Below are 17,133 nucleotides of genomic sequence, written 5' to 3' on the forward strand. Positions count from 1 at the left end.
ACTGTGTGTGTGTGTGTGTGAAGGTAAATGGATGTGTTGACAGGACAATATCCATCAAAGATACACAGGGAAAATGCTTGAGGAAAAGAAACAATCTGTCTCCATTACAAGGCTGTGCTGCATCCCAAATCAGACAAAAACACATAGTTAGCAGTCAGGGACCAGCATGTGAGACTATAAGACCACAATCTGCCTCAACTCTGGGCTGATTAGGCTCCAAAGGCATTTATGGAAGTGTGTCATTTCTGGTTTTACACTGAAATGACTTCACAGGTGACTATCAATGGCTCGCCTCCATTGTTGTATGAATAGACTGAGAATTTTCAAAGTTCCTTCTCGAAATCAGCTTCAGTCTCCAACAGTTGCAACATGTGCTCCTTAGTCTCTGCTTGAGGGATGCGCGGCACTTCTTTGCTTTCAAAATAAAAGTCTCTGTTTCAAAATAAAAGTTTCTGTCCATTTGTTTGGTTTAACAGCACAGCCAGTGTGGTGTGGGAACATTTCGGATTTCACCGTTCAGCTCAGCAGCATGCACAACAACTGCAGCCACCGTCGCTAACTGTAAACAAACGGGCATGCTAACTGTACATACAGTGTCAGCCACTGATTGTAAATCAACCTGCATCGCTAACTGTGCACAGTGTCCGGTGGTTGTTGTAAACGAACGGAGGTCACTAACCGAACACATCCTGCTGCAGCATGTTTGATATTCTTGAGATTTAAAAATTTGTTGCTGTGGAAAAGGATGTACACCACAATACTAACGTTTATCATCATAGTTTCTGGGAAAATGTATCCTCTTAAAAAATTTGTTATCATGACAGGCCTATCCGACGGTCCGTCAGTATTTTCGCCGTTGTTGTTTTTCCGGAGGCTGTAGCGGGCTCACTTTTAGGAATATACTGGAGATACTGGTATCTTATGAAACTAGAAGATCTAAGGAATCTATTGTGTCAGGTAGCTGTCGAATTAAAGCTGCAAAGTTTGGCTTTTTTTATGTTTCATTCAAAAACATTGAGAGCAGTGAAGCTTGTTGTTTTTGGAAGTTGTGGAAATAACGCTGCAGAGGCTAAAATTTTGTTTTGTTTTTTTCCATGTTTTGTTTTTTTTTAAATCAATTATTTAAAAAAATATATTTTTACATTAAATCTAAAGTTTTACTGCAAGAAAAAAAGTTATTCTGCCTTCAGAAAAAAAGGAGGATTACCAGAAAAAAAAAGTCAAATTTACCAGAAAAAAAATAGAAATTACCAAAAAAAAGTCTAAATTACTAGAATAAAGTTGAATTACCAGAACAAAAAGTCAAATTTACCAGATAAAAAGTCTAAATTACCAAAAAAAAGTCTAAATTACTAGAATAAAGTTGAATTACCAGAACAAAAAGTCAAAATTACCAGAAAAAAAAGTCAAAATCACCAGAAAAAAAAATTAGAAATTGTGCGTCAGGATATCGTGTCGGCAAGTTGGAAGTCGAAGTAACACCGCAAAGTTCGGCTTTTTTTTTAGGTTTCACTCAAAAACATTTATAGCACCTGACTACCCTGATCCTCTCCGCTAAGAAGAGTAAGAACGAGTCGAATCGGCACAGTCCTCCTGCAGCAGTCTCTCCCAGCTGCAAAGCCAGAGGGGATGTTTAACCCTTAGCGTCCAGTCTGCAAACTGCTAATAGGCTAACAGTTAGCTCTGTAGCAGTACAATGTGATCTCATGCTATATTTGATCTAATCAATAAACAGAAAAATGAACATTAATAGGAACATTTATCGTTAGAATCAAAGGAATCTGCAGGTCTTTGGGCTCTGATATTTTCCTCTAGTCGTCAGTTTGTTTCTCTGCGTTTCCTCTCCTCTTTCTTTCTTCTCTTCTCATTTCTTCCAGTGTTCATTCACTGAGAGAAAGCCTGGCTCTGCTGATCTCCTTCTATTTCCCCTTTCTCTTTCTCTTTCTCTATCTCTTCCCCTCTCTCTCTCTCTTTCTTTCCTCCCCTCTGTCCTGTTCTGTCATTCTGATTATCAGTCCTCTTATCCCTCTCTCTGCTGTCAGGACACTATCTCTCTCTTTCTCAAATTAACATTTTAATTACAGGCCCTGCTTAACCCCAGAAAATCAATACCTCTTTCCGCCTTTCCTCTCTCGCTTTTCTCTCTCCCGCTCCTTCCCTCAAACCCCCTTAACCCCCTTTTTTCCTCTCTCTCTTTCTCTAACAACCCCCCTCATACACACACACACACACACACAGACACACACACACACACACACACACACACACACACACACACACACACACACACACAAACTATACACATTTCCTCCCATTGATCTGTGCGTCTTAACATCCACAACATCCAGACAAGCCTCCGCCATGTGGCAGCTTGAAAAGAGCAGATTGAGTCGGTGTTTCACCATCCGACAAAGAGAGAGAAAGAGGGATCATAGGAGGAGGAGGAGGAGGAGGAGGAAGAGGAGGAGGAGGTGGTGAGGAGGAGGCCATCACGTCACTGTGCAAATATTTGCTTTGGTGTTTTAAAAAGCAATTGAACGGTGCAAAAATTACAGCATTATCAAGAAATTATGTCTGGAATTTAAGCCTTTTAACATGCAGCGTATAGGATCCTATGAGAAAAGCCTCAGGCTGCTAGTGATTATTTTCATTATTGATTAATCTGCAGATTATTATCTTGGTTAACAATTCAATTTTGGTCGATAAAATTGTAGGAAACATTTAAAAAATGCCATCAAATGTCTTGTTTTGTCCAACAAACAGCGCTGAACACAAACTATTCAATTTACTATATATTTGCTTTGGTGTTTTAAAAAGCAGTTGAACAGTGCAAAAATGACAGCGAATAACAAGAAATTATGTCTGGAATTTAAGCCTTTTAAACCTCTGAAGTCCAGGAGATTTTGGTTCAAATTTGTCAACTTCCTCTGCATTAATTTCTGTCTCTGTTCAGCATCTTTCAGTCTGTCCTTACATCACATGCATGGCTCCTTTTTCTCCACACAAACTTGGCTATCAGTCAGATTTTTCATTTTATTTTAATTAACAAAGTATAAAGCTGCCAGGAACCCAAAATACAAGCAAAAGACACAGGTTTCTATGGAAATGTACCTTTTTTTTTTTTACCATTTACACACACACAAAAACAGCAGAGAAGATAATAAATAATAAAACTACAAAACAGTCTATTTGCATGTAAATTAAAAATAGTAATAGTTTTCATTGTAGAAAGAAAATTCACATTTTAAAAATGGTCTAGAAACATAAATGTCACACTGTGAAAGCTCCTATGATTGAACTTTAACTGGCTTTCTCAGCTTGTCTACATATCATATATAAATAAAGTTATTACTGTAAATAAAACGTGTGTATTTTCAATAAATAGATGGACTCCAGAGGGTTAACATGCAGTGTATAGGATCCTCTGAGAAAATCCTCAGGCTAATAGTGTTTATTGTCATTATTGATTAATCTGCAGATTATTAACTTGGTTAACAATTCAACTTTGGTCGATAAAATTACAGAAAACATTTAAAAAATGCCATCAAATGTCTTGTTTTGTCCAGCAAACAGCGCTGAACACAAACTATTCAATTTACTATATTGGTAAGACTAAAATATTTGGCATTTTTGCTTGAAATTTTCTTTTTTCTTTTTCTTTTTCTTTTAAAATCCAATAATTTGAATTTAAGGCCTTTAAATGTCCAAAATTATCTTAAAATCTTGATACGATTTTAAAAGGTCTTAAAAATATATTAACGTTGCTTTTATTTAAAACAAATGCATAAACTTCAGTCTCGCTTTTAAATGTTTCAGGGTTTTTTAAGACGCTATAACATAACTTCAAAACGCGACTATGATATAGTATAATATGAAACACACGGCATCCAGTATGGATGTAAATTGGGTCTTAAATTGTTTTCATTATGGTCTTAAAAAAGTCTTAAAAAGTCTTAAATTTGACTTGTTGAAATCTGCAGAGACCCTGAATTAATTAATGGCCATGAATCGATATAATATTGCAATGCAAAACATGGCAATACTATGCTGTATTGAATTTTCCCCCACCTTTATTAAGTATTGTTATTAAGTATTGTTAAGCAGGAACACGTGGATCTCAGAGTCTTTTCTTCCTGTTTGTTTATTCAACACTTTTTTTACTTCCACAACTTTCTGCAGCAGACAGAAATCAGCTGGTTTGACTGTTTTTGTACGTAAATTGTTTTGTAATTAAAGCACCGGAGAGAAATATGCAAATAGGGCTGTCGCTGTGTTCAAAGGGGAAAGCAGCGTTGCGGGCGGATCATTGGAGTAGTGTAGCATAGAGTGATTGGATCTGTGGAGCATCCAGCTCTAATAATGAGAGAGGTCAGCATGTTGGCAGCTCTCAGCTTACTGTTCTCTGATCTCACCTGCAGTCTGTGTGTGTGTCTAAGTCCTGCTCAGTCCCCAGAGACTGACCACACACCCACACACACACACACACACACACACACACACACACACACACACACATACGCACACAGTGAATCCCCTTGCAATGTTATAATAGTTTTAAATTTTTCATTAGTTTTAGTTTTAATTTTGTTGTGAATTTTTGTTTTCAAATTCAGTTAGTTTTAATGAGCTTTTAGAGTGTTTTGGCTAGTTTTAGTTTAGTTTTTATTAGTTGTAGTTTTTTGTAATGGGGTATTTGTTGGGTGGGAGATTAAAAGAGGTCACAGTAAATTTTGCCTTTATTTCCTTTGTCTTATCCATCTTCATTATGTATGAAAAAAGTTACATACGAAGGACATTTTCACTATAATTTTAGTTAGTTTTGTAACCACACAATACAGTTTCAGTTAATTATCATCATCATGTAACCTTTAACCCTTAAAACAAAGTCTGAAATCTAAAAACAAAAGCCTTTAAAGAAGTGAGGACCGGCCGAAATGTCCTCACTTTGCAAAAATGTCCTCACTCTGTTGGTTAAAAACGTGTTCTGGTCCTCACTATGTAGGAAGTACAAGAACACACACACACACACTCTTAACTTGTCTTTGTAAAGCACTTTGTAACGTGTTTCCCTCTTGTCTCTGTTGGCAGGTCTGGATCCAACTCCTTCCACCTCAGCAGCACCGCTCCCAAAAAAACCTCCTGCTAAAAGACCTGTAGCTCCACCTCCTCCCTCCACCTCCTCCTCCTCCTCCTCCAGGAGGCTGAAGAGACTTATAGAGGAGGAGCAGGATCCAACATGTGCAGCTGCCACACTGCGCCGCCTCCGACAGAACCTCCCTCCTCCTGCAGAGTCCAGGTAGGGTCTCTGCACCCTCATAGTAAAAAAAAAAGGCTAAAGAATGACTACAAAAGGACACAAAATGTCTTCAAAGAGACACAGAGTGACTAAAGAGAGATTCAAAATAACTACATAAAGATACAAAGCAACTACAATGAGAAGCAAAAGGATAAGAATACAAGTTAAAAAAGACTCAACACCAAATGAGTACAAAGACACAAACAGCAACTACGAAGACACTCAATGTAAAATTACAGAGAAGGGTCAAAACAGCCACAAAGAGAGATGCAAAGCAGTTAATGGGAAAAACAACAACAAAGAAACACAACATGTCTTCAAAGACACACAGAGTGACTTAATAGAGATCCAAATAACTACATAGAGATACAAAGCAACTACATGGAGACAAGGATATAAATATGAGTCAAACAAGACACCAAATGAGTACAAAGACACAAAAAGTAACTACAAAGACACTCAAAATGATTACAAAGAGATGCAAAATGACAAAAAAAGGAGCAAAACAACTACAAAGACACACAAAATGACTTCAAAGAGACGCAGAACAACTGCAAAAAGACAACAAGAAGGGCAAAACGACCACAAAAAAACATGTTGACCACAGAGACAGAACATAGTGGAAAAAAGGCAACAAAGAAACACAAAATAAATCATCAATCAAAGTGAATTTATATAGCACCCTTCAAACAAATCCAGTGTAATTCAAAGTGCTGTACAGATTGAAAACAACAACAACAAGGGGCTTTATAATCCTGAAGGTTAGAAATGTTAAAGGCGACATATTAAGCTAATTTTCAGCTTCATACTAGAATTCAGAGTTTCTACTGGAACATGTTTACTGTACACGCAGTAGTACAGGCTACAGTAAGTGATCTGGAGCAGACGCCATTATAAAGAAATCCATTATGAACTAAAATCAGCTCAAAAAACGTGTTTAGATCAGTGGAACTGATTCCAAATAGTTGGGACTCGTGTAAAAAGTAAATAAACTCTGCTAAGCACTGATGCACTGGTGTGTGTATATATATATATGTCCAGGGTGCTTTTATTGTGAAAGGTAAGAAGAGAAAGAGTGAAGCTGCCCTTGACAATGTGGGAGACAATAAAAAGTTTTCTGTCTTGGTTCAGACTACAGAGCCTCTGTGTTATTATTTTATCACTTCCATAAAAAAAGAGCTCTCCACTTCCTGTTTGGGGCCATAAATGGAGCCTTCGTTGTCCTCCATTATAGGGGAACCGATGTAAACACAGATGGTGTCATTATATTACAGCCACCACATTATGTCCTCAACATTTACTTCATAATGATAAAGTAGCAACAGACGAGTTCTCTGCTTTAACTTAAGTGTAATTCTGAGAAGCTCATATTATAAACCTGTCTTATCTTTTCTCCTCTGGGGGGAAAAAAGTCCATTTAATTATGAACATTAAAATGAAAACACAAGTACTTAAACCAAAACGGGGTAATCATGTTGTGAGTCGATGATATTGAGGATTTAAAACTCTGCAGCATCGTTTAACTCTATTGGCTATTTTGTCCATTTTTGAATCCTTTTCATCTTGCCTGTATACACCACTTAAAAAATGTTTAAATGTCATCAACTCTGGTTTTTATTCTGGTGGGACTCTATTTTATTTGTGTCTTATGTGTTTAGCGGAACAATTTTGGTCAATTTGTGTCTTTCGTTGTGTCTTTTTTTCGTTATTTTGTGTCTTTTTTTTGTCATTTTGTGTCTTTTTTTTTTAGTCATTTTGTGTCTTGTGTGATTTTTTTTATTGTCATTTTGTGTCTTTTTTGGTCTTTTTTTTTTTATTTTTTTTAGTCATTTTGCGTCTTGTGTGATTTTTTTGTTGTCATTTTGTGTCTTTTAGTAGTTATTTTGAGTCTTTTTTTAGTCATTTTGTGTCTTTTTTTAGTCCTTTAGTCCAACATAAAATGTGATTTTGAATCTTTTTTTTTACTTTCAAAACACTATCATGCTCATTAAAAAAAATTAAAAATGTGCAAATGTGAACAAATGTGTCAAATCTACCATATAAGAGGGTTCCATCCAGTTCTATCATTTGATACTAAATCTATTTGAGCTTGTCTCCAGTTTTACTTGGTATATCATCATCAAACTGAAACTGGCCTCATGGAGTTTACAGCCAGAACTTTAGAGGTAAATTTACAGTAGGGCTCCACGCTGCTTTGTTTTCTAGTCTGATGGAGGCAACAAGTCTGGATTATTTGGAGCTTTTGGACACTCCACAGGGTTAAGGCGTCATTAGAGGTTTAACATATTGCCCCATGAAGTTGCCAAAACTACACTGAGGGCAGGCACTAATGTGGCTGTACCTCCTAATGAGCTCATTACATCAGTCACTTCATATATTTTCTTTTTTTGTATAATTTATACCAGCACTACAGATGGTAACGTCAACTTTTAGTTCAAGACTGTCTTCATTTATTTCTTCTTTGTTACCCTGAACTCTGTACAAACAGGCTTTCTATCAAATGTGACCACAAACTGAAACAAATTGAAGTTAAATTTGTTTGTTGGTTCAACTCGTCTCTCCTCCTCCAGCAGCAGCTCTTCGGGTCCCAGTTCGTCCCAGTCCTCCTCAGCCCAGAAGCCTGTTGATGCTCCTGTGGTTCCCTTTGGTTTGGACCTGTACTACTGGGGCGAGGAGCAGCCCAACGCCGGCAAGATCATCAAGTAAGGAGCCTTCAGTCAGATACTGTTTATTAGTGATGTGCCAATGAAGCCTCATGAACCATTGTCTTTATTTTCTGACTCCACTAGATGGCGCTCTCTGTTCAACATAGGGCTGAAAACATGCTCAAAACCATTAATGGAGCCTTTTTTTAGAAAGGAGCGCCATCTAAGAAATAAATAAAATGTTCATGAGGCTTCATTGGTACATCACTACTGTAAATACTGTTTTTATAACAATTTGGTTTGGAAAAAGAAATACTTTTTACATTAAATTAATGTAACACACACAGAGACACACACAGACACACACAGACACACACACACACAAAGAACTGCCTTAAACCATCGTTTTGGCTGTTTTCGGTCCTTTACTCTATTTCGTCTTACATTGTGGGTAAGCAGGAATACACACACTCAGAAATAGAAACACTGGATTATGTATGAAGAAAGTTGACAAAGACTAAAACAAAGGACATGTTCGCTATAATTTCAGTTAGTTATCGTTTTTTTTTAAACTCTCGTTTTTATTTCAGTTAACGAAAATGTTTTTTTAAGTCTAGTTTTCGTTATTTTGTTAGTTTTCGTTAACTATAATAACCTTGGGTGAGAGGTGCCACACCATCCAGTAGAACTGCAGTCTTGCATGTAAGTTTCTAACACCGGTTTTTAACCTGCGGTCTGTGTCTGGTCCTGGTGCAGGTCGACCTCTCAGCACCAGTTCTGGGTTCCCATCCAGGTGGATGAGGAGGTGGAGAACGAGGAGCTGCTGGCAGAGAGCAGGAGCAGGTACATCACCTTCCCCGGGAGCTTCACTCCCGTCAGCCACCACTGCAGAGCTCCTCTGACCAACGGGACGCTGTGTCAGAGACAGGACCGGGTCAAGGTACAAACACTAACAGAGAGATCCTCCTGTCTCCTTCTGTTTCTCTACTGTCACTGAGGGTTTGACTCTGTGTCCTCCAGTGTCCGTTCCATGGACCCATCGTTCCTCGGGACGCTGTGGGTCGACCCAGCAGGCAGGAGGACCGACTGAGGGAGGAGCAGGAGGAGAGGAGGAGGAGGGAGGAGCAGCCCGGTGAGGAGCGACACACTCACACATGCACCAGCCAAACCTGAACTAAAACAGTTAACTAGTCCTGCAGGAGGTTGTACAGCAGGATGCTTACGCAGGATTTACTGATGCTGCAAGAATTTTAAAGATTTTAAAACCAATAAATGTAGAGGGAGCAGTCAATTTAAAGGCTTTTTTAGGTTTTGGTAATATCACATTTTTAAACAAATGCAAATTAATGTAGTAAAAACTGGCTGTGGGAGCTCTGCATGTAGCAAAGACACACCCTCAAAGAGACACAGAGTGACTAAATAGAGACCCAAAATGACGACATAGAGATACAAATCAACTACAAGGAGAAGCAAAAGGATAAGAATACGAGTTAAACAGGACACCAAATGAGTACAAGACACAAAAAGGAGCTATAAAGACACTCAAAATGACTAGAAAGAGATGCAAAATTACAAATAAGGAGCAAAACAACTACAAAGAGACACAAAAAGGGCAAACACAACCACAACAAAACACATGTTGACCACAGAGACAGAACATAGTGAAAAAAGGCTAAAAAATGACTACAAAAAGATGCAAAAGGCAACAAAAAGACACATAATGTCTTCAAAGAGACACCGAGTGACTTAAGAGATATCCAAAATGACGACATAGAGATACAAAACAACTACAAGGAGAAGCAAAAGGACAATACAAGTACAAAAAGACACCAAATGAGTACAAGACACAAAAAGGAGCTATAAAGACACTCGAAATGACTAGAAAGTGATGCAAAATTACAACAAGGGTCAAACCAGCCACAAAGAGACACCAAACAACGACAAAAAGACTCAATATGATTTTGTAGAGAAAACAACAAAAACTTAGAATATTTAATAAAAGGACATGGAGACCAAAATCTCTTAAAAAAGAAATTAAGCAACTAAAAAAAGGCACCAAATGAATACAAAGACACAAAAATCAACTACAAAGACACTCAGAATAACTAGAAAAAGATGCAAAATTACCAAAAAAAATGTCAAACCAGCCATAAATAATAAAAAAAGAAGCATTTTTTTCCAGACTTTTTTTTAGCATTGTACATTTTTTCCCAGAAAGCATGTTGATGTCAATTGTTGTGGACATGTTTGTGGTGTAAATGCCCTCGAGTTGTGATGGCTGAAGTGTATCATGATATGTTTTCATTTTTGTGCACCAATAATAATGATAAACAGTCACATGATCGTTGTCTGACAGTGAGTCAGAGAGTCTGCAGGAAGTCCAGCAGCTGCCTGCAGAGTCTTGTTAACCGCCAACTCTGTGTGTGTGTGTGTGTGTGTGTGTGTGTGTGTGTGTGTGTGTGGCCATGGCATGCAGTCCAGTGAGTTGTGAAATAGCATCTTTTGTTACCAACTACACTATCGATCCACGAGTCAATCTCACACCTAGACACACACACACACACACACACACACACACACACACACACACACATCAATCTCACAGTAGGGGGCCAGTGGCCTGAATGAGGTGATGGACCATTGGCCTCAGCTCTCTCTATGATTCAGTCACACATTCCCACCAGCAGCTTCACCATGTTTATATACAGTCAGGTTAAACAGGCAGCGAGGGACAACGTAAAGGTCAGCTGAGACCAGTTGTCATAGCAACAGACATGGAGACAACACGGCTGTTTCCGAGCCCTGACTGGTCAAAAAAACTCTGGAGAGTTTTCCTGAGTTTCATGTCATTGGCCAAAGAACATAAGTGTTGGAGGATGCTAGTAGAAACCTGGGGCCGGATTCACACAAGTGTTCTTATTAGGGCCGGGACTTAAACGCGTTAATTAAGAGTAATTAATTACACAAAAATTAATGCGTAAAAAAATTGACGCATTTTAATCACACTTGTTTTTGCACCGCGGAACGTTTCTCACTGGATGACTTTCAGACGGACCGTGTTCTGTCTTTGAAAATAATAAATATTAACAAAATAAAGAAACAGATAAACTGACATTTTGTCACTTGTGGTGCTGAGTCACGTGACGTGTGGTCATTGCCTTGCCCCCCTTTAGACGGTCAGATCGCTGTCACAGAGGTCAGGTCACATCAAGTGACAGACACGTTATGTTTTTATCAGGGCCGGGACTTTAACGCGTTAATTAAGATTAATTATGCGTTTAAAAAATTGACGCATTTTAATCGCACTTATTTTTCCGCCGCGGAACGTTTCTCACTGGATGAGTTTCAGGAGGACCGATTATACTGGAGCACCAACTAGCGTTGATGAGTTGAGACAACAACAAACCACAGTGAACATGAAGGAAGAAGCTGATGAGACCTTTGGTTGGCCCCGTGGATGATGGGACATTTAGTTACTAAAAACCAACGGATGGAAGCGTCCATAAGAGCATGGTTGTGTTGCTAGGCAACAAGGAATTCACATATCACCGCAGCACATCCAGCCTCAAGTATCACCTCAATGCTAAACATATAGCAGCTAGCGTGGACGCTAATGTGGTATTCAATGGTATACTAAAAATCCATATGGAAAAAATTACATCTCACTGTTCTCAGGTCAAATATTTATATGTGATTAAAATGCCATTCATTTCGATTAATTAATTACAAAGCCTCTAATTAATTAGATTAATTTTTTTTCAATCGAGTCCCGGCCCTAATATCAAGACTTACCTTTTATACTGTAGTTGATTTAAGACTGCTGAAGGCTTCTCTTAAAGTTGTGAAGAAATCTAAAGAACTTTGTTTTCAAGAATCTCATTTGTTCTCAAGTTCTATCTTAGGAAAAAAATTAACAAGAAAGTTAAGAAAAACACTAAAGAAAAGATAAGAATTTCTTCATGAATAACAAATCTTCCTTAATTTTGTCTAAAGAGCAAAGTTAAGAAAAAAGTGGCACTTAAGAAGCATTTGGAAATATCTGGACTCATCACAGCATGTCTTTATCTGAAGCCGTCAGAATGGACAGTAGAAATAATATTCAGGCCTCCACAAACATAGGACATTTTTCTAGAGTTTTTCTTTGTTGTTGTTGTTATTTACCTTTGAATCAGACCATAAGAGTCCAGAGTGACTGAGTGACAGGGATGAGAGCAATAGATGCTCCACTACACTCTGGATTCATTCTGTCTCCCTAACACACAAACACACACACATCCAGGCTCCCTGTGCTTAGTGGTGCGTAGCTGAGAGACGTCTGAACAAACCAAAGACCCCAGATGCCTTAGTGGATGTGTGTGTGTGTGGCCTGGCCCCTGCCCTGACACACACACACACACACACACACACACACAGACCCCAGCTGGAAGGACTAAGAGGTGTTGACAGAGAAAAGAGCCCTGCTGCAACACTGATTAAATTCAGAAGACTGTCTTTTCTCAGTTGTCCGTCTCTTCTTTCTCTCTTTTTTTTATTAAAATCTTTCTTTGACATGTATCCCTTTTATCTTAATTTATTTTCTATCATTTGTATTTTTTTTCTCTATTCAAAATTACTTTATTATGCTCTTTTTTTGTTGTCAAACTCTAAGATCACACATAAACACACATACATGTTTTATTACATGGTGGGGACCTCCAAGTGCAGCTGCCCCATGGGGACACCATTTTTTAGTTTAAATATTATGTTTTCATACAAGCATGAATCTGTTTAGGCTACATATTGGCATTTAGTGTACTTTATGCAAAAGGTTAATTTTGTATGAATTTATGTATATCATGGAATACACCTACACACGTTTTTCCAAGTTATTATTCATATTATATATCACGTATGTTTATATCACTACATTGATATTAGGCTTCTCTATAGCAAATATTTAGAGATTTATTGGACAGAAATTTACCTCATCCAGCAAATGACAAAAGAAGATCACACATAAACACACATACGTGTTTTTATATGTTTATAAAAAAATTAAAAATTTTATATATTTTACATGGTGGGGACCTCTAAGTGCAGCTGCCCCACGGGGACACCCTTTTTTTAGTTTAAATATTATGCTCTTTCTTTGTCAAACTCTGTAAGATCACACATAAACAAAGTGTTAGAGGAAACACACACACATACATGTTTTTATTACGTTTTGGGGACTTCCAAGTGCAGCTGCCCTATGGGGACACCATTTCTTTAATTTAAATATATGCTTTTTCTTTTTCAAACTCTGTAAGATCACACATCAAGTGATAAAGGACACACACACACACACACACACACACACACACACACACACACAATGTAAATGCAGCTGCTCCTCTTTAAGCAGTAATGATTCTCCTAAATACACCAGCTGCTTTTCAATTACTGCTCTTCTGCCTGTGTGTGTGTGTGTATGTGTGTGTGTGTGTGTGTGTGTGTGTGTGTGTGTGTAATGAGGATAGTTGAAGGTCCAGTCAGACCCAGGGTCAGACGCGCTGATTAATAACCCCCCCACACACTCACAAACCCAGGCTGAGCTGGGGTCAGTGTTTTGACAGAGGCTTCAGTCCCGTCACAATCACAGTGTAATTACTTTGCATTACTGCAGGTTTATCTCTAATTCCTCCGCAGTACGTCATTAACTAGAAGTGTCTCTTCGTTTAGACCGTCATTACTCTGCATTACACGCGCTTTTTTACTTTATCGCCCAGAATTATGACATTACACTTTTCATTAACACCACAATTGGATCCAAATGAGCCCGTGGGACTCACTGTTACTGTTTACCACTAGAACTGCACCGGATGGACTCATTTATGTTATCAGCTGTAATTACTTCATTACAGTTTTTTCTGTCTTTTTGTTAAAGTTTCAGTCAGAGAGAGAGAGAGAGAGAGTAGCTCAGACTTCATTACAGTCAGATCACGGAACAGCTGATTGCAACTAAGTAAAGTAGGCAATGACTCTTAAACAGAAGTGTGACCAAGCTATGGAGCTTCAAACACAGGCCTGGGTGGGTTACTGAAGGGGGCCAACAAGGCACAGGCCCAGGGGCCAAAACTACCAGGCCCTTCACCTACAAAATGATAGTCAAAAGCCATGTTTCGACTAGGGGGGAAAGTGGCCACCGGGAAAGTCTCAGGCCACGCCCTCTCAAAACTCAGCATGTCTCCATTACAAATTAGCCCCCAGAGGGATTTAGAGACTCTGGAGGTGACGTATGATTTTTGCCGTAATTTAAAGTGATGTACAGTTTGAAAACAACAATTTAGAATATTTAATAAAAGGACATGGAGACCAAAATGTCTTCAAAAAGACACAAAGCGACTAAAAAGACACAAAAAAATTACTACATGGAGACACAAAGCAACTACAAGGAAATGCAAAAGGATAAGAATGTGAGTCTAAAGCAGGCGTCAAAATGACCCAAAAAAGACACAAAATTACCAAAAAAATACACAAAATGACCCAAAAAAGACACAAAATTACCAAAAAAATACACAAAATTACCAAAAGAGACAAAATTATTAAAAAAGACACATAATTACCAAAAAAGGACACAAAATTACCAAAAAAGTAATTAAAGGGACCTTCCACACACAAGATGGTAAAGTGCCATTCATATAAAACTCACATTAAACTTTCATATTAAGTTGGGGGCCACAAAATATCGTCACGAGGGCCACAATTGGGCCCGCGGGCAGCGAGTTTGAGACCCATGGTCTAAAGAGACACTGAATGAGTACAAGACACAAAAAGCAACTAGAAAGACACTCAAAACAACCAAACAATACACACATTGACCACATAGACAGAACATTGTGGAAAAAAGGCTCAAAATGACTACAAAGAGACACAAAATTACTTCAAAGAGACACAGAACAACTGCGAAGAGATGCAAAAAGGGCAAAAACAACCACAACAAAGGACGTCTCGACAACAGAGGAAGAACATAGTGAAACAAAGGCCAAAAATGACTACAAAAGGATGCAAAAGGCAACAAAAACACACAAAGTAGGCACAAAAAGTAACAACAAACACAACATGTCTTCAAAGACTCAAAATGACTACAAAGAAATGCAAAATTGCAAAAGGGGGCAAAACAACTACAAAGACACACAAAAGGACTTCAAAAAGACACGGAACAACTGCAACACAAAAAACAACAAAAAGGGCAAAAACAACCCAAAAAAAACTCCTTACTTCTTACTCCATCCATGTGAACAGTTCCATGTTACAATATGATCTTTTTTTTAAATCATCCTGGGATGAAATCTGCTGCAGGAAACAACAGCCTGTAGATTTCCTTCTGACTTCACCGTTGAAATGATTTTTGGTCTCTGTGCTGCAGACTGGCGTGATCCGGAGCTGATGCGAGACATCGAGGCAGCGACCGGAGAGGACCTGGGCTCCGACCGGCTGGGGAAGAAAGGCAAAGGGAAAGGGAAGAAGAAGAAATACCCGAACCTCAGTGACCTGAAGCAGAGCGCCAACACGTCCCGCTCCAGGCTGGAGAAGAAAGTCTTCAACAAGTACGTCACTAACAGCCTTCACTCTCATTTCACAACACTGTGAAAAAGGTGTTTAGTCTAAAAACCAGATATAAACAGTAAATCTGAGGGAAATGATCTTGCTGCATGGACAGATAATTTACCTTGACAAGATTTCTTAAATTAAGATTATTAAATCTAAAAATAAGCATGTTGAACGCTTAAAATAAGAAATTAACTCTTAAAACAAGATACATTATGTAACACCTCTAAATCTAAAGATTTTTTTTATCTTGGTAAGAAACAAATAATTGTCAGGTCACTCTGTTGGTTCAGTTCATCGCTGCTGGCAGCTTTAGTTTTATCTCTTTTGAACTTTTTTTTGTCTTTTTTGGTCATTTTTCACCAAAAGAAGATGTTAAAAGATACAAAATACCAAAAAAGACACAAAAAATGACACAAAAAAAGACATAAAAAGACAAAAAAACACAAAAAAAGACACAAAACACCAGAAAAAGACACAAAAAGTTTTTCTTTATCTTGGTAAGAAACAAATGATTATCAGGTCACTCTGCTCGGGCCAGTTCATCGCTGCTTGCAGCTTAAATTTATCTTATTTTAAGTGTTCAACATGCTTATTTCTAGATTTAATAATCTTAATTTAAGAAATCTTGTCAAGGTAAATTATCTGTCCATGCAGCAAGATCATTTCCCTCAGATTTACTGTTTTAATCTTGATTTTAGACACACCTTTTTTGCAGTGCATGAAAGTGTAATCAGTGTTTTACCTCCTCTCCTCAACCTCTCATCTCCTTCCTCCTCTCCTCGTCTCCTCCTCTCCTCGTCTCCAGGAGCGCCATGCGTAGAGTCGCCGCTGTGTTGAGTAAAGCCGACAGCAGGAAACACGACAAATTCTCCAACCAGTTCAACTACTCCCTCAACTGACCTCCAGCCAGCTGAACACGCCTTTAAATGAACCAGAATGGACTGAATACTTTCATTTAAAAGGACTTAAACTTATTGAGGTGCACGTACAGTATATGAATCTGATTAAAATGATATTTAACATTGTTTGAATGCTCTGATGCCGTTTTATAAGCTTTGAAGGAGATGGACAAATGTACAGACTTATTCCAGTATGAGTGTGTTCTGCTACTGACACACCTGATGATTTCACTCAGGAAAAATTAATTTCTTTTGGTTTTATTTTTCAGCTAAATACCGCCTTTTTTATCAGCCAAATCCATGTTTTCTTAATGTATATGATGATGATTTGTATCTTGTTTTTCTAGTGTTTCTAGTTGAATTTGTTGTTTATATTATTGTGGGAGGATTGAAGCCACGTGTTATTAATGAAGTAATAATGCAGATTAAAACAAATGTGTCTCTGTCCTCAGCCTGCTTGTGTAAAATAACTGACAAAATACCTACCTGTCCTACCTGTAATAAATCAACAGCAAAAACAAGAAATACTACAGATTTGCATACATGTCACATGCAGTGGTGGAAAAAAGTATTCAGATCTCTTACTTCACTAAAAGTACTGTTACCCACAATGACAACTCTGAGGGGGGTGAATTATTTTATATCTCACTCGTTTAAGTTTCAATAATTCTGCATAATGAAGCGGTCCCTGCTCTGAGTGACAGGTGACGTAGGTGACGGC

General features: G+C 38.1%; 1 protein-coding gene across 2 annotated transcripts in view; it reads left to right on the forward strand.

The window, feature by feature from the left end:
• uvssa (UV-stimulated scaffold protein A) overlaps positions 1-16,928 on the forward strand; it is a 42,492-nt gene extending 25,564 nt beyond the window's left edge. For both annotated transcript variants that reach the window (XM_059345503.1, XM_059345504.1), the window contains exons 10-15: positions 5,089-5,296; positions 7,870-7,998; positions 8,698-8,881; positions 8,962-9,073; positions 15,329-15,509; positions 16,319-16,928. In XM_059345503.1, coding sequence (XP_059201486.1) covers positions 5,089-5,296; positions 7,870-7,998; positions 8,698-8,881; positions 8,962-9,073; positions 15,329-15,509; positions 16,319-16,412 — 908 coding nt within the window. In that variant the 3' untranslated portion in view covers positions 16,413-16,928. The remainder of the gene's footprint in view (positions 1-5,088; positions 5,297-7,869; positions 7,999-8,697; positions 8,882-8,961; positions 9,074-15,328; positions 15,510-16,318) is intronic.
• The last annotated feature ends 205 nt before the right edge of the window (positions 16,929-17,133 follow it).

Source organism: Centropristis striata, chromosome 12 (assembly GCF_030273125.1).
Source record: "Centropristis striata isolate RG_2023a ecotype Rhode Island chromosome 12, C.striata_1.0, whole genome shotgun sequence".
NCBI classification, from domain to species: Eukaryota; Metazoa; Chordata; class Actinopteri; order Perciformes; family Serranidae; genus Centropristis; species Centropristis striata.